Here is a 23326-nt window from a genome sequence, read left to right on the forward strand (position 1 = left end):
GGAACCTGTGTTGTCTTTCTGCAGCTGTTCCTATAAATAGACTATATACAGGAATCCACCCCAGGGCAGAGTTCCTCTTTGCTTAATTTAAATTGCTGGTTTGAGGTAGTTATTTTTGAAACCCTTCTCAGGTTGATTTCCCCCTTAATCCCTATGCCTTCTTCCCTCATCTCCCAAATTATATGTAATGCATGGCAGCTAGAGTGCTTTTGGCATTACATGAGCCTGAGAACTTGAACTTTGATTCAAATGTTAATTTATTGTGGACAAATTTATTGTGACAAATGGTCCTCTCCCTGTGTAAGTCCTTCTGTGGACTCTGGCTCTGGCTCCACCGTCTCTGTGGCTCCTGCTGCATTTCCATAGTATGCCACGTGCCTCCCACCCCCACCAGTTTTGTTCTGAGCAGAACCCGGCCAACTTCAAAATATACAGAGCAATTCTTTGGGCCGACGTTGTTGGGTTTTAGTGATATCTGGGACTTTTCTTTCTTTCTTCCTTTCTTCCTTCCTTTCTTCCTTTCTTTCTTTCCTTTCTTTCTTAACTTTCTTTCCTTTCTTTCCTTTCTACCCTTCCCCTTCTCCTTCCACTTCCGCTTCTGCCTCCGCCTCCCCTTCCCCTTCCCCTTCTCCTTCCCTCCTTCCCTCCTTCCTTCGTTCCTTCCTTCCTTCCTTCCTTCCTTCCTTCCTTCCTTCCTTCTTTTCTCTTTCTTTCTCTTTCTTTTTTCGTCTTTTTTTTTTTTTGAGACAGAGTCTCACTCTGTTGCCTAGGCTGGATTGCAGTGGAGCAATCTCGGCTCACTGCAGGCTCCGCCTTCCGGGTTCAAGCAGTTCTCTGCCTCAGCCTCCCTAGTAGCTGGGATTACAGGCACTGTCATCATGCCCAACTAATTTTTGCATTTTTAGTAGAGATGGGGTTTCACCAACTTGGCCAGGCTGGTCTTGAACTCTGATCTCATGATCCACCTGCCTCAGCCTCCCAAAGTGCTGGGATTACAGGCGTGAGCCACCACACCTGGCCTATCTGGGATTTTTCGTTCCAGGTGTATTTGGCATAAAATTATAAAAAACATACAGCAACAAAAAAGTTACTCTATTGTTTTTCTTTTTAATGTTAAATACTTCCTTATTTTGTTATTTATGGGAGAACCTCTCATAAATTCATCTTAGTCTCTCTTTTTTTGGCTTTTCGTAGCCAAAAACTTGTTTTAATAGGATCAGTAAAAAAGGATATGTTTGTGGGTTCATATAAATTGCTAGTAATTAGTAATAATGAATTTCTTAATTACTAGCCCTTCCCAGTTCTCTTTTTTTTTTCTCCCCCCAGTTCTCTTTAAACCAGACCGACTAAATGTAGTTTCTGTTGCCTCTACAAGACCTACTGGATGTTCTAGACTAGAATTGGAGGACATTTGTTTAAGTTGGTGAGATTTCAGTAAGGACACCAACTTTTATAAGACATAGTGTGCTGGAGTGATTCTTTAATAGGAAGAATCAAATGTCCTTTCCACTCATTATCGGGGCAGGCATATATGTAAGCATTTATTAGTATTCTGAAGTGTGATTGAGTATCAGCACACTGAAGTTATATAAAACTGACTTCTACATTGGAAACACTTAGGCCCAGATGAATTTAGTTTTATCATTTTACCATTTAGTTCTGGTAATATTAGGAAAACTAATACACATGTGTGCACACACACATATCCCACACACTCCTATGCTCAGAAATTTGAAAGATTTTTAGTACTCGTAATAGTGATCAGATTGGAAGCCATGGGGATTAGCATTCTGCTGTTGGGTGGCACCATGCACATTAGTAGCAGGGTAGAATGCTGCCTCTGTAGGGTGCCTCTGTTTCCGCTTGGTAGATTTTCACATTGAGCCAAAGGGAAACTGCAGTATTTCTTGTCTGTTTCCTGCACATTAATTTGATCCTGCTGTTATAGTAGCATGTCTGTTGGAACGAGAATTAAGAACGTGGAGGCCACTTTTAGCAGGTTATGTTATACTGGCAGCCTGTGATTTACAAGTGGGTTGTGTTCTTTTCTTTATATGTCATTATTGAATGTCTGGAATGAAATTTCCTCCCGTAGATGCCTTGTTAGACGTGGTGATTGAGTTCTTTCACATCAAATGCAAAACATTTTTAAGTAACCATAGCAAGTTTCATAATCTCTGAGCTTCAATTTTCTTATGTTAAAGTGGGAATAACACTACCTACCTCATAGAGTTATTGTGAGGGTTCAATTAATGTAAAGTTCTTGGTATAGTGTCTGATAAGTGGCAAATAGATAACAAATGTTAGCAACATCATTTTTTATCATCTTCGAGGAAGCAGGTTCATATAGTCTGACATTGGTACACAAGGGCTGAGGGAAAGTGGAGTTGGGATGTTTTTTTTTCCCCCCTGGAGTTTTGCGACTCTCTGCTGGGGAGAAGACCATGGCTTTCTAGTGGCTTGTTCTGTAGGTGGACTTTACTAGGGAGGATGGACTGGGAAGGAGGTTCATTTGTGGCAGCAGGTTGGCAAATGGGGCAGCAGCTGCAGCCAAGTCAGAGGCTCCTGAAGTAGTTCATAGGTAGGAGAGGTTATGACATTTTTTAAGGCTGGTGAGAGTCATTTGGAACTACCAGTGTTGGATTTCTGCAGTAGTGCCAAGAACCTATTTGAAATTATTTTGCTCATTTAAATTGACCCCTTTTCCTCTCTCTTACAGCTGGAGACCATGGCCAAAATGGAGGTGAAAACATCACTTCTGGACAATATGATTGGAGTTGGGGATATGGTTCTTTTAGAACCTCTCAATGAGGAGACCTTCATCAACAACCTCAAGAAGCGCTTTGACCACAGTGAAATATACGTAAGTACACATGAAGGTCATCTGTAGTGTTTAGACTTTGTATTTTGTGCCAGAGAGCTGTCTTTTCTTCCTCAGACTCTTCTTTCTTTTTTCTCTCTGTTTGAGTCCAGTGAATTTGCTTCTACCCTCATAAAGAGTTGAGTTTTTTCTGATTTGGCACATGATTAATGTGGATTAGACAAGTCAGTCTGCTTTCTATGATCAACTGTGTGCAACTATTGTAGTGGATGTTGGGGGCATTCTAAAGCAAGTAGAATACTGCCCTTTGAGGAATTTAGAAGGAATTTTGAAATCCATAGGCATCTTCTTGGATACCTTCATAAGATTAACAAAGTCTAATCAGGGAGAAGCTACTCATTGAAATGCAAGGCAGTAAACTGTCAAAAAAGACATAAACTTTCTCGACATCTGTAGTTAGTAGGGACAGGAGCAGGTTATCAGATAATAATATGTGCTTGGTCCCTGAAGATTTGGCTATAGTCATGTCCTGCTATACAAAAGTCTATTGCCATATACAAAAACAGAAGCATAAATATGTATATGCAATAATAGGAGAAAATTTCTTGTTGTAAAAAGTCTTTATAAAGGATTTCACAGGGTGAGGTTCTCTTTTTTTTTTTTTTTTTTTTGAGACGGAGTCTCGCTCTGTCACCCAGGCTGGAGTGCACTGGCCGGATCTCAGCTCATTGCAAGCTCTGCCTCCCAGGTTTACGCCATTCTCCTGCCTCAGCCTCCCGAGTAGCTGGGACTACAGGCGCCCGCCACCTCGCCTGGCTAGTTTTTTTTGTATTTTTAGTAGAGACGGGGTTTCACTGTGTTAGCCAGGATGGTCTCGATCTCCTGACCTCGTGATCCGCCCGTCTCAGCCTCCCAAAGTGCTGGGATTACAGGCTTGAGCCACCGCGCCCGGCCCAGGTTCTCTAAAATATTTTTAAAACATGAATAAAAATTACATTTATTTGCAGCTTTTCTGGAGTTTACATAAAGCATCTGTAGAAGTAAAGATGTGCTGTTAATTAACCAAAGAAATGAGGCATTGATTCCCTGTACCTGCAGCTGAGAAGGAAACAGAATGTATTGGATGGGAGGAGTTTTAGTGGACTCTGCCTCACTTCCTGAGTTCCTTTCCTCCTTTTTAAAATGTGCATCTGCGCATGGAGAAGAACTGGGTTATTGGGCATGCTTAATATTTTCCTATCATTCTAGGGAGGAAGTATAAATAAATAAAAGAGATAATACAGTGATATAAGTAGGATCAGTTATAACTTTTGTGGAACTAATATGTTTTGTAAAATTATATGCAAATTATCAGCTATATTATTTCATGTCATAGATAGCTCTCTTTTCTAGATAGCCAACTCTATTCATATGTTGGAGCTGCGATACCAAAATACCATAAGCTAGGTGGCTTATAAACAACAGAAATGTGTTTCTCAACAGTTCTAGAGTCTGGGAAGTCCACGATGAAGGGGCTGGCACATTCAGTGTCTGGTGAGGGTCTGCTTTCCGGTTCATAGATGGTGCTTTCGCACTGTGTCCTCACGTGTCGGAAGAGGAATACTCCTTCACGAGAGCACTAATCCCATTCACGAGAGCTCTTCCTTATGACCTAGTCACCTCTCAAAGCCCCACCTCCTAGAACATGACATTGGTGACTAGCTTTCTGTATAAAAACTTTAGGGAGATGGAAACATTGAGACCACAGCACCAACCATGTTTCAAGGATGATTTTGAGTAAGTTATTTATGAGAGAGTAGTCGTCATCTAGGAATTGACCTTTTCGTTCTTCTCAATTTGTATTGGTGGAGGTGGGGGAAGGTTGATGGTAATATGAGGCATGTGAATACTGCTTTTGGAGTCTTAATTTGATAACTGGATACTATACTGAAGTGTGTTTACAGTTCAGAGATGCGATTATTTAAAGTGCTGATCCAAATGGAAAAGGTATAAAACGCTGCTGCAGAGCAGGGGATGGCATTGTTTGGCTTGGCAGTGCCGCCTGGTGTCACCTTCCCTCCAAGTGTAGCAGTTCTGCTTTCAGGTGGGAAAGCTGGGGGTTCTGCAGCTTTAATTGAAAGTGTGGTCTGATATCAAATAAAAGACAGACTTTAAACATTGGTCTTTGAGATGGAGATAGGCAGAATCAATTATATTGTAACTAATGTTACCGATCATTTTTCTTTTTGGCTCTGAGAAGCACAATTCACTTTTAAATGGAGAGTAGAACATTACGTGCATTCAAATACCTGATTTGTTGTGGCCACTAAAAATAAAACAATCACCTTTTTAACAGAATGCCAAGTGTTAACATTCATGAGTCTTTAGCAGACGAAATGTCTGGATTTCAGCTCTATGTGATTTTATTTTCTAAACGCCCTTTCTGGTTATAAAACAAAAGCAGAAAATTGATTTCCGCTTCCAGAGAGTCATATCAATTAATGTTTTTTATGATAATTCAGGGCTACTGTTTCTATGAGATGTGTGCCTTTGTAATATGTATAGTATGATCCTTTTGTAAAAGATGTGTGTGGGGGTTTATGAATATATACATATGTTTGTATGTATTTGTATGTACAGAGAGACAGGCGTGTTACCTTTGGGTGCCATAGTGGGGTGGGTTGGGATAGGGCATGGGGACAGGGAAGGTTATTCTTTTAGACCTCTGTATTGTAGGACTTAAGTCAAGCATATATTGCTTTTGTAATTAAAAAAAAAGCTGCATGATAAATTTGATTACCACGCTGTCCAGCCCCACATGCCATGTATCCTTCCCTGGGGAAATCTCTTTCTGGCTCTTATTCTGATAATACTCCTGCTTTGCTTTTGTTCATGGGTTGCTGCAAAATTGTCTAGCTTGGTGCCCAAGGCTAAGTTAATATGACATGTAACATTTTACTCTCTTGTACTTCTCTCTGTTTTTCAGTTCTTTCCAAGAAAATGAAGATGCAGTTTAAAAAAAAAAGTCTTTTACGGTCTTATAGCTTCATTTTATATTATAAAAGTGGGTGACTGTCTAGGGATAATCCATCATGTGAGCATATTAAACAGTGTTGTATATTCAGAGCTATGTCTAATAAGGGGGCCAGTGAACAGAAAGACCCTTGCCCCAGACTTTTGAACTCTGGGTACACCCATAGCCTCAGCAATCTCCTATGTGAACCAGCTGTAAATCGGGGGGTTCAGTTCTAACATCCTGCCATCCATTTCCTCTTCCCCTCCCTCCCCCAACATATCTAGAAATGAAAAATAGTCTGTACCTTCCCAGAGCTCTCATGAGGGATTGCTTTGCCCCTGGGAATGAGTTATCGACTCTCTAAAACATCCACAACCCCTAGTGATCCTCTGGATCTGCAGCAGCTGACCCTGGAAGCAGACTATTGTCATCCTGTCGTAATAAACCTGAAGCTCTGGGTAGAACGAGGCATTCTGGAGTTAGTCGGAAATGTCAGGTTGTGTTAGAATGTGCTTTTTGCAAGTGGCCATCACACCCATATCTATTCACCTGAAAGTCCAGAAGTCATTTTGCTTTCAGAATTGGTTTGATTTAGTGACTCATTGGTATCACTAAGGACTTTGTGACTTACTGTCTGCTTTGCCTTCCTTGGCTGTTTCTTCGTTCTGAGGCTTCATAGTAGCAACTAGCTGCAGCGTTCCAGGCTTTGCATTCCCGCACGGTGCTGGCTAGAAGAGGCAGGGCTTCTCTTCTGGCATTCCAAGTCAGAGTCCTGAGATTTACCCTGGTTAAGCTGCCGGAGTCACACTCCCTCCTCAAACCATTGACTGTGGCCTGGCAATGGCATGACCTGAGTGACTTAAGAAAATGGTGTTTAAGATTGGAGTTGAACCAGGTTTTTCCAAAGTAGATAGGCTGTATGTGAGGGAGTGGGTTCCCATCCAAATGTATCTATATACACACTAAGAAGAGAAAAGGGGCAATGGATGCCGAGGAGCCCACTCACTGTGAACTCCTCACCGGTTTGGTAGGGAATTCTGTAATGAAGTGGCTTTTTTGATGTTGCTGTCATGTTAAAGGATGTGTCCATGGGAAGTGTTGGTCACTTGAGTTCTAGGTTTCAAGTGCACCCAATGGCTTGCTTCTCAGACTTTTCTACTGGTAAACTTCTAATGGCAGAGAAGAGTAAACAGCTTCCCCCAGGGACTCTGGAGCATGGTTTAAGTCTGTCTGCTTTAGGGAAGTTTTGCTGAAATCTTTACTTTCAAATGTAATTCAAAGCTTTATTCTGCTCTCTAGTGCAGATGGGTTGTTTTGAACTAATATACCCCTTGTAACCCTTCTTTGAGTAAGTTGCATGCTCCAGAAATATCTGTTCTTCACTTTGAGGTGGGTTGACACACTTGCTTAAATAGCACTGGATTGGTTCATAGCCATTTGTGGCCTGGTTGAGTCTCTAAATCTGGGACAGTGGCAGATAGTGACGCGGTCTTCGCAGTTAGGGCTTTGGGCTATTCAGTTGGAGATGGAGGAGGATCAGGTGAGACGAGATGGGGGAAATGCTGAAGTGATGGTGCAGCACACAGGGTCAGAGACTCTAGTTGCTTTTTATTCCTCCATCTTGGTGGAGTGTGGTTCAAGCTGGGCCCAGCAGCAGGACATGCCATTTGGTCTGGCAGGCTCTGTGGGGTCAATGGCTGGGAAATGCTGGTCGTGACATTCCTGAGCACTGCTTTTCTGTTTGCTTTCTGTCCTTTGTCAGACCTTCTTCCGGCCTCCCCTCCGGTGCCCCCAGGCCAGATGGATGGTAGCAGGATTTCATGTGGACTTTTATTGTGATGTAGGAGATGGCAGAGCTGAGATCCGGCCAGACATGTTCTGTTTTTAGGGTGACTGGTCAGGACTGTGGTTCTATTCAGGAACAGGAAAGCTACAATTTAGGCAAGAACAAGGCCCAGTACAAATTTGGAAACCAGAGAACCAAGGTGTCTGTTCTCTGACGAGAAGTATATTTGGTGCTGACCTGTAAATTTAGTTTGTTTTCTATCTGAATTGCAAGGTTGGGGAATCATTAGATATAGGGACCTGAGTTAGTCTAATTTTTGGATCTTGTGTTAAACTAATTGTAGTTTAAGAGTGACTACTTTAAAAGTATAGGAAAAGTTGTCTTAAGTTTTAGAAGTTAATAATAGAATTAGGATTCCCAGAAGGATGAGATTAGATACTTTTATGAAAGATACTCAAGGTATAAGTGCCATATATTTGATTTAAAATATTGTAAAGTTAATGAAAACAATACAGATTAACACATTTATTTGAAATTTCAAACCCACTTTTCATTTATACACATGAAAATTCCACCCTATGGGTATAATCTCTATTCCTGGGAATCTGGCATAGATGGAGTAGTCGTTTTCTCTTGCTACAAAACAAAGTGTGCAGACTTACCAACTTAGAATAACATACGTACATTATCTTGCTATGCCCGGGGTCAGGAGTTGGGGTCTGGCTTAGCTGAGTCCTCTATTCAGGATTTTCCCAGCTGTAGTCAAGGTTTCAGCAGGGCTGCAATCTTATCTGAGGCTTGAACCTTTTGCAGGCTCATGGTGGTGTTGGCGGAGAGCAGGACTGGAGTTCAGACAACCACCTGAGTGTGATTCCTGCTGCTCAGCCCTGTTCTCCAAGTTTTATTCCTTATAAAATTTTCCTTTAAAGGTTTTTTAAATTACAAAATAACAAATGCTTTTGGAAAAAAAAGTGTCAGATAGTACAGCCAGACATGTCATAAAAATGTAGTTTTCTTCCTTCAGTACCACAGGCCCATTCCCAGAGTGAACAGTAATTAATAGAATGATGTGTAATCTTCAAGATTATGTTGGGTGATTAAAAACTAATTTTCTTGTTCTAGAGTTGGAAGTAGGAGGAGGTTCTCTTTTATCTAGACGGGCAGACCTTTACCCAGGTAATCCAGACCCAACAGAGTTTACGTGGAACAAGAGCAATCTTTAATGCCACCTTTAATCCCACCTGGATGAGGTAGGGAAGGAAGGAGGAGGGATCCCAGCCCTGTTAACATGGAATGCCTAGACTTGGTTGTATGTGAGTGGTTTACCATCAGTAGTGCTCAGCTTACTCTTATCGCTGCCAGGGTAGACCATTAAGGTAAACATTGAGAACAAATTGTGTGTGCCTTCCAGAGTGTAGCTTTGGTGTTGGAAATGGAGGCACAGCTTTAGAAGCCTAGATAAAGCTGTTGAAAAACAGCAAATCATGAGGGTGAAGGGAAATGTGTCTAATTTCTGAGCACAGTCTATCTCTTGGACAGTCATTTTTGCTAATAACTTGCCAGCTTTAACTCATGCAAACTTTCCTACAACCTTTGGTGATTGGAAAATTTCTTCCTCTTAGAATTTTCTTTTTTATTATTATTATTATTATTATTATACTTTATGTTCTAGGGTACATGTGTACCACCTGCAGGTTTGTTACACATGTATACATGTGCCATGTTGGCATGCTGCACCCATTAACTCATCATTTACATTAGGTATATCTCCTAATGCTGTCCCTCCCCTCCACCACAACAGGCCCTGGTGTGTGATGTTCTACATTAGGTATATCTCCTAATGCTGTCCCTCCCCTCCACCACAACAGGCCCTGGTGTGTGATGTTCCCCTTCCTGTGTCCAAGTGATCTCATTGTTCAATTTCCACCTATGAGTGAGAACATGCGGTGTTTGGTTTTCTGTTCTTGCGATAGTTTGCTGAGAATGATGGTTTCCGGCTTCATCCATGTCCCTACAAAGGACATGAACTCATCCTTTTTTATGGCTGCATAGTATTCCATGGTGTATATGTGCCACATTTTCTTAATCCGGTCTATCATTGATGGGCATTTGAGTTGATTCCAAGTCTTTGCTGTTGTGAATAGTGCCTCAATAAACATACGTGTGCATGTGTCTTTATAGCAGCATGATTTATAATCCTTTGGGTATATACCCAGTAATGGAATGGCTGGGTCAAATGGTCCTCTTAGAATTTTCAAAGTTGACACATAGTTGTTGTTTACCAAACTTAGAGAGTTTTTTCATCATGAAGGCACTGTATAGGGCTTGAAATATTTGTATAATACTTACAGTGCATTAACTTAAATATTCTGGTTGAAGCTAAACCTAAGGTTTGATTTGTAAGAAATTAAAACCTGACGTCAGATCTTTTGGAAGCAGTATGGTGGCACTAAGAAGCAAAAACTTAATGTCTAGTCCTGGCCCTGCCACTTAGTGAGACCTGGGACAAGTTAACTCCTTGGAGACTGTTTTCTTATTGGTGGGTAAAATGATAAATGATAACAAAGGACATTTTTTATTTCCTTATTGATACCAGCTGCTGTTCTAAGCACTTTACATGTATTATTTAATTTTCACTAGAGTCCTATGTACTGTAGGTTTTTAAATTATCTTCATTTTACATATGAGGAAACTGAGGCTCATAAAGGCTAAGTAACTGTCCAAGGTCACATAGTGAGTAGGTGATGGAGCTGAAATTCACACCCAGGAAGTCCAGCTGCAGAGTCCATGCTCTTAATGATAGTCCTGCTAACTTTCCATGGTTGCTGTGAGCATCAAAGGATACTACTGATACAGAAGCCCTTTCAATTTTCAAAATAATTGGGTATGATATTGAAGAATGTGTAGGTTTGGAACAAGGCAATCTGAAAATGACCTGGACAAATAATTGAAATGATAATCAGTATTCCTGCCATGTGTTGAGCTGCTCAACAGTGCAGTGACATGAACCAGCGTGACATGGAGCAAGGACATTCATTTCTAAAGTCAAAGGTGATCATTACATGGTGCTCTCAAGTCAAAGGAAAAGTGATAGCAGCCGTGACAATGATTTTTCCCCACTGTGGAGGGTGGGAGAAGATACGGGGAGGAGATTATATTTCATCATGTTCACAGGATGGCAAGTAACTGACAGCTGCACATGGTCCTTCGCCTTTATGAGCACAAGAGAGAGGAGGAAGAGAAAGCAGTTCAGCAGAGAGGACACATGGCCAGTTAATTCTGTGGCCAGTTCAACTGTCCCCTCTACACATGCATCTGTGTCTGTTCTATATCCATAGTGCAGAAAAATTTTAATAATCCTAATTTCTAAAGAGAGGCTATTTTGTTGTTCAAATTCTGCTTTGGAAGGAGTGGAGGGTGAAATGACATGGCATACTGGGAAAGGTGTGAGCTTTTGGCTGACAGACCTGTTTGAACCTTGGTGACTTACAGTCACTGTGACCACTGTAAGGAATAGAGGTCCTCTCACCCATAAATGGTCATCATGGTACTTATCTTGTTGAGTTGTGGTAGGGATTAAGGGACATCTTAGTCCAGTGCCTATCATGTGATGGAAGTGGAGTGCATGATAGGTGCCCCGACTGTCTGAAAAACTTGGAAATCAGAATCACTTTTCTTCAGGGTTTCAGACATTGATATATTCTTTTTTTTTTTTTTTTTTTTTTTGAGACAGAGTCTTGCTCTGTCCCCCAGGCTGGAGTGCAGTGGCACCATCTTGGCTCATTACAATCTCTGCTTGGCTCATTACAACCTCCGCCTCCTGGGTTCAAACAATTCTTCTGCCTCAGCCTCCTGAGTAGCTGGGATTACAGGCACATGCCACCACACCTGGTTGATTTTTTTGTACTTCTAGTACAGTGTTTCACCATTTTGGCCAGCCTGGTCTTGTACTCCTGGCCTCAAGTGATCCGCCAGCCTCGGCCTCCCAAAGTGCTGGGATTGTAGGCGTGAGCCACCAAGCCTAGCCAAGACCCTGATATTTTCATTAGTTAGACTCTTTCTCTTCTCCCGTTCCCTGCCTACTTGTTTCCCTCTTTCTGTATTCCTTTCATAGCAGTTCCTGTGTTTCATAGCAGATTTCATTTTTGTTACATTACTACTTTCAGTTAACCATAGAAATATTATTTTAAAGATGTATTGCAAGTATTATCCCTTTAACACAGGACCATGCTGTATCTTAGTTAAGAGAGTTTTATAAAGTCTGGAGAATGGTATATATTTGGAAAATACTTGTCTCGTGATACAGTTTGTCTCAACGAAGATATGGCAGTATTGTATTATCCTGCTCTAAAATAAAGACTGCCTGAGGTGATATTTTTAGCCAGTATTTCAGCGTGGCATTGAACTCATATATAGTTCTTTAATTCATAGTCTGAAATGACTGGCTGCAGCCCAGGAACAAGAGTATAATATGATGGTAGTGTAGGCACGTCTTGGACTAGGCAGCAGAGACTGTGCCTGACAAACTTGCGGCCACCATCGGCAGCCACGGTTTATGGGACGTCCTGGCCTCTGAATGAGTTCCTGACCCAAGGCCAGTGATTTAAGGCACAACTTAGACAAAAAGATGAGCAAGGCTAGATTCTTTCCTCAAACTTTGAATTGAGAAATACTGAAAAAAAAAAAAAAAATCAATGGGATCCAGATGCTGGGGGTGACGAAGTCGAGAGGAGGACGTGATAGGCCACAGGCAAAACAGAACGTATTAATAAGAGGCTTTGAAGTGGACAGCTGATGGAGTAGAAAGTGAGGGAGGCAGCTCGCAGCAGGCATGAAAGAAACAAGGAGGGAAGCAGAGACATGGGCAGGGGCGAGGCTCGTTGATGCCAGAACTGGAGAGGAAATCTTCACAAACTTGGGTTGTGTTGGTTCATAGAGCTGTCCTGGACCCATAATCACCCTCGGGTCCCAGGTTTGTTATAGCTTGGAATAGTTGTCAGTGGTTCCTACGTGAGTTCATTAACACAGGAAATGGACCTAGATGCCAAGCAGCTGAAAGAGCCTGACCAAGTCACTGTTCCCTGTCCTGTTGTCATAGTCTTTGATGCAGAGCTTTGGGATGAAACTCTGCTTCTGCCACTGATTTAGAAACTTTGGGCAAGCTATTTAAAACCTTCTAATGTTTCCAGTTCTTTCCCCCTGTAAAATTAGGCTATTAGCATCAATTTTGTATATCTATTACATATGCATCACAAATACGTTTCTGAGGCTGGAGACATGAGATGCATATACTGAATTACATTTTTTTAAAAATATAAGGCCCAGATAGACACCTAAGTCTGTTTTTCACCTTATACTTGTAATTTTTACTTAGGCATTTTGCACAGTTTTGAACTATGTCTAAAAAACAACCAAAGCGTTTTGTAGACCATACTGTGTCTTTAAAAAAAAAAAAAAGACCGAAGCCATCTGCAAGTAAACTTGGGAAATCTTACAGATGTCTAATTAAAAACACCATGGCATATGACATCTTAATGTCTTGTGATCAAATTCCCAGGGTCTGAGACCCAAGGAGGAAGTAGATTCCTCATATTGGAGTGAATAGCATGTTGTCATTTTTGAGGATTCCCACTGGTTTGTCTTGTATAGTCATTTTCTTAGTATCTTAGACTTTTAATATTAGTTCTATTAAGACATGCCTTATGTGCTCATCTGAAAACTCATCAATTTCCTGTATACAAAGACCATTTTGGGTTGGGCGCTGTGACTAACGCCTGTAATCCCAGCACTTTGTGAGTCTGAAGCGGGCCAGTTGCTTTAGTCGAGGAGTTTGAGACCAGCCTGGGCAACATGATGAAACCTCGTCTCTATCAAAAATACAAAACTTAGCCAGGAATGGTGGCGTGTACCTGTGTTCCCAGGTATTCAGGAGGCTGAGGTGGGAGGATGGCTTGAGCCTGGGAATCGGGGCTGCAGTGAGCCAGGATCACATCACTGCACTCCAACCTGGGTGACAGAGCTAGATCCTGTCTCAAAACACAAAGCAAAACAAAATAGACCAGTTTATAAAAGTTTTCAAGATGCTGGTATGGTAGGACTCATTAATGAATTTAGCCATGATATTAACATATTTTATATAGACTTTCAAGTCCTGATTTGGCTCTTTACAGTAGCCAATAGATTCCAACAGAGCCCAGCTAAATTTATATAATTATAATAGGTAATATTTATGGAATGCTTGCTGTGTGTCAGGTTCTGTGTTTGGTGTTTTGACACACAACCTCATTTAATCCTCAGAATTAGATGAGGGAGGAGCTAGAATGCTTCTTCTTGTAAAGATGAGGAAACTCAGGCCAGGTGCAGTGGCTCACGCCTGCAATCCCAGCAATCTGAGAGGCCATGGCAGGCGGATCACCTGAGGTCAGGAGTTCAAGACTAGCCTGGCCAACATGATGAAACCCCCTCTCTACTGAAAATACAAAAAAATTAGCTGGGCGTGGTGGCGGGCACCTGTAATCCCAGCTACTCGGGTGGCTGAGGTAGGAGAATTGCTTGAACCAGGGAGGCAGAGGTTGCAGTGAGCTGAGATCGCACCATTGCACTCAAGCCTTGGCAATAAGAGTGAAACTCTGTCTCAAAAAAAAAAAAAAAAAAAAAAAGAGATGAGGAAACTGGGGACGTGGAAAAGTTAAATAATGTGCCCATGTTCACACAAAACTGAAGAATTTTGCCAGCTAATTTGGAGCCAAGGCTTACACAGTATTTCAAATACATTGAAGAATTATTATTATGATACGACCAAGGTGGAATCTGAGTAAAGAGCTTAAACACCATACTTAGGTCAGAATAATCTGCGTTCAAAATCCCATCAGTTTCGTCATCTAAGCCCCTTACCCCTACTGACTTTTCACTTCAGAACTGCTTTTGGACTCAGAATCCTAATGTGAAGTTCAAAGCCCTCTACAGTCTTTTTTTTTCCTGGCTTGTCTTTAGTAAGAATTTTTTATTTCAGTCGTAATTACTCAGGGGATGTCTTTGTTTTAGGGAAGCTGTTCCATTCTCTGTCTTTGGTATGTGTTTGGGTAGGCCTTTGTGCCTCTCCCGTGTTTTAATCTGTATTGTAGCACGTGTCAGACTTCCCTTCCTTTTTAAGGCTGAACAATGTTCCATTGTATGTATCTACATTTTCTTTATCTATTCATCTGTTGCTGGACACTTGGGTTACTTCCCCCTCTTGGGTATGGTGAATAATGCTGCTACAGACATGGGTGTGCAGATACCTGTTTGAGTCCCTGGCAAATTATACTTTAAAAAATATATATTTTGAAGAAGATAACTTAGCTTAAAAAAGAAGAAGAGGAAAGAAAGGTGGTGGCTGGGTGGCATTCAGTTATCACCTGAAACCTAACATCTTATGTCACTCTTTGGGGGAACTTTACTTTGCCCAAATCATGCCCATCCTTTTAGACCGCTCAAGCTCTTTGTCTTCTCTGGAGCTTTCTTGGACCTCTGCAGTTCATAGTGACCTTTCTTTATCTAACCCTGGAGCGCTCGTTAGACAGTAAGATAATCAGACTAATGGCTCATTTAGCCAGGAATCACATTCTGTTTCATCTGTTTTAATGTCTAGAATAGTTAACTCTTAAATTTTATGTTTTTCTATCTAAAAGACTCACTTCCTAAGTTATATTATAAACTCCCCAGGCACACAGACAGTGGGAACTTCAATATCTTTCCTGCCATGCCCAACATGATGTTTTGCATAAAGTTAGCCCTTAATAAATATGTTGCTTGCGTGTAAAATGGTTTGTAGCCTAAACTCACTCTATCAGTCAGTGCGATTGTGCAGCCTTGTGATGGGTTATTCTTACCTGAATCCTGGCCCATCCTGGATTTGAACTATAGGTTGGTGCAAAAGCAGTTGTGATTTTTGCGTTGAAAGTCTTGGCAAAAACTGCAGTTACTTTTGCGCTAGCCCAATGCTTTAGAGGCAAAAGTAACATGACTTGGAGACTCTTGGAGATGCAGAAGATTCCTATACCTTCTTTAATATTTCTTTGGTGTTATTTTAGACTAATTCATATTAAGATATTTAAATAAATATTGCCTTTACATCGCCACGTTCCTGATTTATTTCTCTGAAGCTAAAGTGATTATGATTGAATCTTTTCTGGTGAGATCAAACATTTTCCCTGTAACTAGAAGATCTTTTCCATTCCTGTTTTGTTTATTTCTGGTGGTAGAAGGATTTCTTAGGTGGTAAAATGGGAGGCTTTTGCCTAACAGAGGAGTGCTTTGTTACACAAAGGTTGATGATGCTTTGTATGGCATTGTGCAATGCAAGTTTCCTCCATTCTTGTGTGCTTTTTACCAAAGCTTCCCAGGCCTAACAGACGGCATGGATTGTATGCTCTGATGAAAAGAGAACAGATTCTTGTCTCCTTGTCTTGATTTCACTTCTGCTAGCTAATGCGGTGGTATCACTTAACTTCTTTGTGCTCCTTTGTTATGGACATTAAGATAGATAATTTGTATCTATCTCTTGGGGATTTGGGAGTAGTTTAGTAGAAAGGTGTGTAAGTGTATATTCTGTGCCAGCTGTTCAATAGGTTGAGGATGAGTTTTTCAGGAACTCCAGAGACATGTAAACAAATAACTGAAATTCATCTTGAAGAAAATAAGGAAGCAGGTAGGTAGACAGATTGGGTGCCTAGTTAGAGCCCAGCGAACAGAAGGTTTAAAAATAGGTTTTGGGAGAATTTCATATTTCAAAAAAAACATCAAAGTACACAATGGCAAAAATAGGTCATTATGGGATTTTCTTACATGTATTTTATGGTTAATTATAAATTTTAATATATGAGAAACAGAAACGTAAACTTTCAGGATTTAGGGCTTCTAAAGATCTCTATCTTACTCTGGGAAGAATTATGATAGAAGAAATATGAAAACTATTCTGACTTTTAAAAAAGTTTTATATACAGACTTGGAAATATTCTGACTGTTCTGTGTATGTGTGCTAATGTTTCATTTATCTGCCTTTGCGAAGAAATGTTACACATTATTGAGACTCACAGAATATTAAAGCTGTGCTAAAATATTTAACTTTTGGGTTAGATATCGTTCTAAAGTATATTGCATGTATCCTTGTCATCAAAAACAGAGTACACTCATTTTGGCTATTGATTATTACCCTGCATTCCCAATTAGTGCCATAATAAAGCAGTCAGGGCCAGCTAAGCCATGGGGCTGTTGGGTCTTACTCCAAATATTTTTATACTTTTGAATTATCTTCATCACTTCACTTATTTTCTTCTTTCTTTGTCCCTCACTACTCTACCTTTTCTATTAGTGGCCATTGTTTCTCTGCTTGCAGAGGGAGTCTTAACCTGGTATATCGCATGTATGCAGACTTTGATGTGCATGTGTGTTTTTCCAAAGAGAAGAGTCATTGCTTCTGTTGGTATCTCAAAGGGGATCAACAACTAAAGAAAGGTTAAGGAGTGCTGTGTAGCACAGGTTTTTAAACTCTAAGTTTCATATCATTAATTGCTCATGAAAATCATTTAGTGGGTTAGGGCCAACAGTTTTTTTTTAATTTTGTAAGAAATATTAGAATCGAACAAAAAATATGAATGTATCACATACAGTAAAGGGTACTTTTGGTTTTGTGAGGTTTTTATCTTGTTTATGTGTGTGCACATAGACATACATACACATACCTGGTTGTGACAAAAATTTTATTTCTTATAATGAGTTGTAATCAAACATTTCAAATATACACAGCTGTAGTACGGCCCTTTTTGCCTCTTCCAATTTTCTGATGTTGCTGCAGTTTTTCTGTAATCTATTGAGACTGTGCCAAGTTTATTAGAAACGTGACTAAAATGAGAGTGAGACTAGAAGGAATTTTCTTTTGTTTCAGAATTAATTCCATAGGAGTATTTAAAGGGGAAGGTGAGGTAGAAGATGAGCCAGCAGCAGCACTAGCAGGTTATTGCAATTGAGAGTAAAACCTGGTCCTGTGAGTCTGGAAGGGAAGGGCTACAGACATTTGTTTTCAACCCTGGTTCCACATTAGTTTATGTTGGGTCTCTTTTAAAAAAGTACTGACCCCTGGCCCTTCCCTACATCATTGAAGTAGAATCTCTGAGGATTGGAGTTCTGAAAAAACTTTCTTATAGAATAAAACACGTGGCCTTTAGGTTATATTTTGACTACTCAAAGGCTTTTCTTTTGGCTTCTGAACTGTGGTCTGGAGAGTGGAGGTGGCTAGATCGAATGTCCTCCAGAAAAGACCTCTGTTTTCATGGTGATTATGCTAGGAACACTCAAGTATTATTTGATTATTTACAAGACATCTGTTTTGGAATGCTAGAGATACTTGAAATAGGAAGGTCGAGATGGTTTTGACTTAAGAATGTTTGTGCATTCTTGATTCAGTGTCTGCCCTTGAGAAATGAAGTATAGCCTTGCTGTCTGTATGTGCCAATTATAGAAAGGTAAAGCTTTTTTCTTCTCCCTTTTCCCTTTTTCTTCTCTTTCATTCTTGTTTGCTTCTCTTCCCTCCCATGTCTCTTTCCTTTCTTTTCCCTTCCTGGGTGTCAGAGGCTGGCCCCCTGAGCAGTGGCATGGAGGGAGCTTTCCATTGTCATGTTGGTGGTGGCGTGGACCTGAGGGCTTAGGGGAGCTGAGGTTCAGAAACGTGGAGGGGTGAGCCCAGAAATGGCTGGGCTGGTTACTTCATAATGAGTTGGTTTACCATCCTCTTTAGAGCGCGATGCAATAAGAAAATACCAACTGTAAATAGTATGCAGTTGTTTGTTAAAAAACAAGCATCTGATTCACAAGTCCAAATGTTAATTGATGTAAAAATGAACTGTCTGGTCACTATTGTTCTGATCCGTGAAAAGGAGATTTAATCTGGTGCTGTAGTCACCTGAATGTAGAATTTGGTAGCTACCTAAAACTAGAGTAGAATTTTAAACCCCACCCAGCAATGAGCTGCTATCAGGAATGCCTTTCTGTGTCTCAGAGGAAGGAGAGTTGTGACTGTGAACATTTGAGTTATTCTACTGGGCTGTGTAGGAATATTTAAACTTTTGGCTAATGCACATAGAACTTCAAGGAAGAAATCCATAAACAGAAAGGTCATATATAGGACGAACCTGTTAGGAGTTCAAGATTAGAGGATAAAGAGAATATCAGAACTGTATAAAGTGGAATGGAGAGAGAAAGCATAGTTTCTTTTAGTGTTTGCTTATTTAGGTGAATAAAATTTGTCCTGCTTGACACCATTTTTAGTTTGTTGAGTCATGTAGGTATTGATGAAAAGAGTCAAACTCTAAGATATTTAAAGAGATTTATTCTATGCCAAATTTGAGTGAGCATGGCCCGTAACACAGCCCTCCTTGGGAGATCCTGAGAACATACGCCCAAGATGATTGGGACATTTTAGGCAGACATGAGACTTCAGCCTAGGAAGGTGGAACAGCTCGAAGCAGGGAAGCTTCCAGGTTATAGGTAGATTTAAATTTTTTCTAATTGGCAATTGGTTAAAAGAGTTATCAATAGAAAGGAATGTGTGGGTTACTGTAAGAGGTTGTGAAGGCCAAAGTTTTATCACACAGATGAAACCTCCAGGTACCTGCCTTCAGAGACAATGGATTATAAACATTTCTTATCAGACTTAAGGTCTGTATGGATGTTAATGCTGGAGAGGTATAATGAGGCATGTTCGACCCCCACTTCCCATCATGGCCTGAACCAATCTTTCAGGTTAAATTTTAGAATACCCTGGCTTAGGAGGAAGTCCATTCTGATGGTTGGGGGGCCTTAGAATTTTATTTTTGGTTTACATAGGTGTATCAGTTACTGTTGCCATGTAGCAAATTACCTCTCAGAAATTTAAGGCTTACACCAATAGCCATTTATTTGCTCATGATTCTCTGGGATAGCAAGTTAGCCTGAATTTATCTTTGTATATTTTCTTCTAATCTCACCTGGAATCACTCATGTGGCTTTAGGCATCTGGTGTCCTTACTGGGGCTGGATGGTTTAAGATGGCCTCACTCATGTCTAATAGTTAGCAGTCTGTAGGTCAGGATACCTTAGCTCTCCACGGGACCTCTCTGACAGGCTAGCTGAAGCTCATTCACATCATGGCTTCCAGCCACAATCATAAAAAAGGAGACACATCCTAATACACAAATGTTTCTCAGGCCTCTACTTGTGTCTCATTTGCTAACGTCCCTTTGGTTAAATCAAGTCACGGGGACAACTTCAAATTCAAGGAGTGGAGAAATAAACTGTCTTTAAAGTAACAAAGTCACATTTCAAATGGGAAGTGCATGCAGAGATGGAAAGCATTGTTCTGGCTGTTTTTACAGTCTACCAGAGTCAAATGACATTTAGGGATTTGTTCAATGGTAATGTTACCGGAAAGGAGTCCCAATCCAGACCACAAGAGAGGGTTCTTGGATCTCATGCAGGAAAGAATTCGGGGTGAGTTCATACAGTAAAGTGAAAGCAAGTTTATTTAAAAAGTAAAGGAATAAAGAATGGCTACTCCATATGCAGACCCATTTCTATGGTTATTTCTTGATTATATGCGCAACAAGGGGTGGATTATTCATGCCTCCCCTTTTCAGATCATATAGGGTACCTTCCTGACGTTGCCATGGCATTTGCAAACTGTCATGGCACTGGTGGGAGTGTAGCACTGAGGACGGCCAGAGGTCGTTCTCATCACCATCTTGGTTTTGGTGGGTTTGAGCTGATTTCTTGACTGCAACCTGTTTTATCAGCGTCGTCTTTATGACCTGTATCTCATGCTGACCTCCTCCCTCACCCTGTGACTTAGAATGCATAGTCATCTGGGAATGCAGCTCAGTAGGTCCCAGCCTTATTTTACCCAGCCCCTATTCAAGATGGGGTTGCTCTGGTTCAAACACCTCTGACAGTAACACATGGCATACAGGCTGATTAAAATACTAAGCACTGAGTATATTTGGTGTTATATTTCAATGCAGGAGTAATTATATGTGTTTCAGTGGCTTGTACCCTCCAATTAGTGATGAACATACCCCATGTGATTCGATCAGTTAACAAATATTTATTTTACATCCTGGTGGACCAGACACTGTTCTAGGTGATGGTGATGCAGCTGGGGGAAAACAAACACACGTAATTCAGTATGTATAACAGTCACATGGAACAAAGAGAAACTTACAACTTATTACTATGGTTTTTGATTTTGAATTGAGGCAAGAGAGTTTGTTCTCTATGCAAGAATGCCACAGAGGAAGATTTTCATCAAGAATTTAGCCACTGTGAAGTTTGGTTTTAAAGAGCAACTCAGTAAGTGGTTTCTCTGCTAATAGCAAATCAATGTATTTTAGAAACTATTGTATTCAAGAAATTACCTAAAAAGGGAGAAGGATTCAAACAGTACTTTTCTACTTAAAGAAGGCTGATTTTTTAACCAACAGATGTTCAAGAAATAACCAGTGGCTATATTTTCATATTTACCAAGGCTACTAATTCTAATGTATTAGCTAGAAGCTATTCAGACAAGTATTCAGTGTCAGGCACCTCCCTTCTGATGTTTGCTTGTGACATTGTCCTTGGGAGACATCTCCCATCTCCCAAGTGGGTTGCAGTGTGAGGACAACCAGAAAACCTTGAGAAAGTCTTGTCATTGTTTGTCAGGCCAGATTAATTGGGTCCTGGTGATAGAATGTTAGAAATAAATGTGAAAAATTACATGGGAACTGAGAGTCTCCTTTTACAACAGCAATTTTGTCCACCCTTGACAAGATTATATTCTTACAGGATGAAAGTGTGTTTATATATATATATAACCTGTTCAGCTTTCCTAGATAGGAGAAAGTCCTTCATAATTAATATCATTGTGACCCCGTTAAAAAAAAAAAAAAAAAAAAAAGTCAGCATTTCTGACTTTTTTCTACATTCCTTCATTTTCTATTCTGTTTAATTTTCTAGAAAAATCTGACAGTCTGTTTGAATCCCAGTGGTGGTAATGCTGGAAAAACTTATTGCTCTAAAAATGCAACCTTTTGTGGGATGACATTGGAAAGGTGGGAAGTTGGAGGTCTTTTTTCCCCTTGTTTCTTTCTTTCCTTTATGAACCTTTTTCTTTTTAAAAGTTTTATCGCTCATCACTTTATCACTTAGTTTATCACTTTACCACTTTTGTTGGCATCTTTTTCTCCCCCTTCTATCTTTATGATGTTGAAACTGAAGGGAAAAATGGAGCTGCCAAGATAATTTACAGTTAAGTGACTTTTGCTTGCGGCATTGTCCTTGGCATTGCACAAAAGGAACTAAACCAGCACCACTGATGCTGCCAGGAATTTAGGGTCGAAGTAGAAAGGAAGAGAAATTGTGTTCTGGTTTAAAGTTCAGTGAGAGAAAGTTAGTGCATGCTAAAATATAGCATTGATCCCTTAGAAAGTACATTTAAATTTTACATTAAATGTAAATTTGACATTAAATTTAAATGTTGATGTTAAATGTATTTTCTGGAAAGTACATTTAAATTTGACACTAAAATTCTGATATTATATTATATTAGATATAATGAGATTATGTGGTTTGAATGTCCCAGAGATACTTGTAGCTCTGATACTGAATTGAATGTGATCTGAGCCCATTGTGGAAAGATTGACAGACTTGCAGAGGGCCAGTGCCAAAGGGAAGGCCCTATGAGGTGTGGGTAGGGAGGAAGAGAACCCTGGGTTACTGTTGACTGAAAAGGTGGAAAAAGATGAGAGAAGAAGGGAACTATCACTCTATCCAGAATCAGGGAGAGCATGGCTCTTGCTTACAGTTAGCAGTAGTTGGTAACAAAATCTGTGGAAAATATGACAGGGCTTTGGAGAACTCTTACCTAGAACCATAAATTAGTCCAGAGATATATTTTGAAAGGATTTTAAATATATAAATGTATGCTTTCCATTTATCAGCAAAATGAATAAACATTATTGACCATCTGTCTTCAGAGGTGCAAAGTGTTCTTAAAATGTATACAATGAATGGTGAAGCAGAACTAGTGTTGATTTTAAAAGGTCAAAACCATACGACACTAAAGCTTAAGACGTTAAAATACATTTTGTGTACTAACTAATGGGCATGTTTTGTTCTTTCTTTTGCAGACATACATTGGAAGTGTGGTTATATCTGTTAACCCATACCGGTCTTTGCCCATTTATTCACCAGAGAAAGTGGAAGAATACAGGAACAGAAATTTTTATGAACTGAGCCCTCACATGTAAGTACTGTACTAAAGCGTTGTGTCTCTTTTACTCCAGAGATGTGTAGTTGACAGGTGTGTGCAGCTGTCTCTTTTGAGTTTCAGAAAATGTTTTTGTCAGTTTTTTTTTTTAAAGTTCGATAAAAGTATGAAGACTTTAATTGTTATTCTTTGTTTTAAATTTTAAAAAGGCAGAATACTTCATTTGACGTCAGACACTTCTGAAATATTTGGATTCAGGATGTAAAATATTTTCTGTTCAAAATTCTGTGCAAGTAGCAGCTGCTGCTAATTATTTTTGCAAATAAAACAGGAATGTGCATTGTTTATTATTATAAAGAGCCTAAGCAGCGTTTTCATAGTCTTGTTGGGCCAAGAAAAATCCCAAGTGTTGGGTTGTGTGATGGTGTTTGGGTAAAAGGACCAAACAATACCTTCAGTTTATAATTT

At 40.1% G+C, this 23326-nt stretch overlaps 1 protein-coding gene across 8 annotated transcripts in view; it reads left to right on the forward strand.

The window, feature by feature from the left end:
• The window catches only part of MYO1B (myosin IB), a 182627-nt gene that overhangs the window by 29554 nt on the left and 129747 nt on the right, over nt 1-23326 (forward strand). For all 8 annotated transcript variants that reach the window (XM_005573782.4, XM_045368338.2, XM_005573785.4 and 5 more), the window contains exons 2-3: nt 2720-2863; nt 22779-22894. In XM_005573782.4, coding sequence (XP_005573839.1) covers nt 2729-2863; nt 22779-22894 — 251 coding nt within the window. In that variant the 5' untranslated portion in view covers nt 2720-2728. The remainder of the gene's footprint in view (nt 1-2719; nt 2864-22778; nt 22895-23326) is intronic.

Source organism: Macaca fascicularis, chromosome 12 (genome assembly GCF_037993035.2).
Source record: "Macaca fascicularis isolate 582-1 chromosome 12, T2T-MFA8v1.1".
Taxonomy (NCBI): Eukaryota; Metazoa; Chordata; class Mammalia; order Primates; family Cercopithecidae; genus Macaca; species Macaca fascicularis.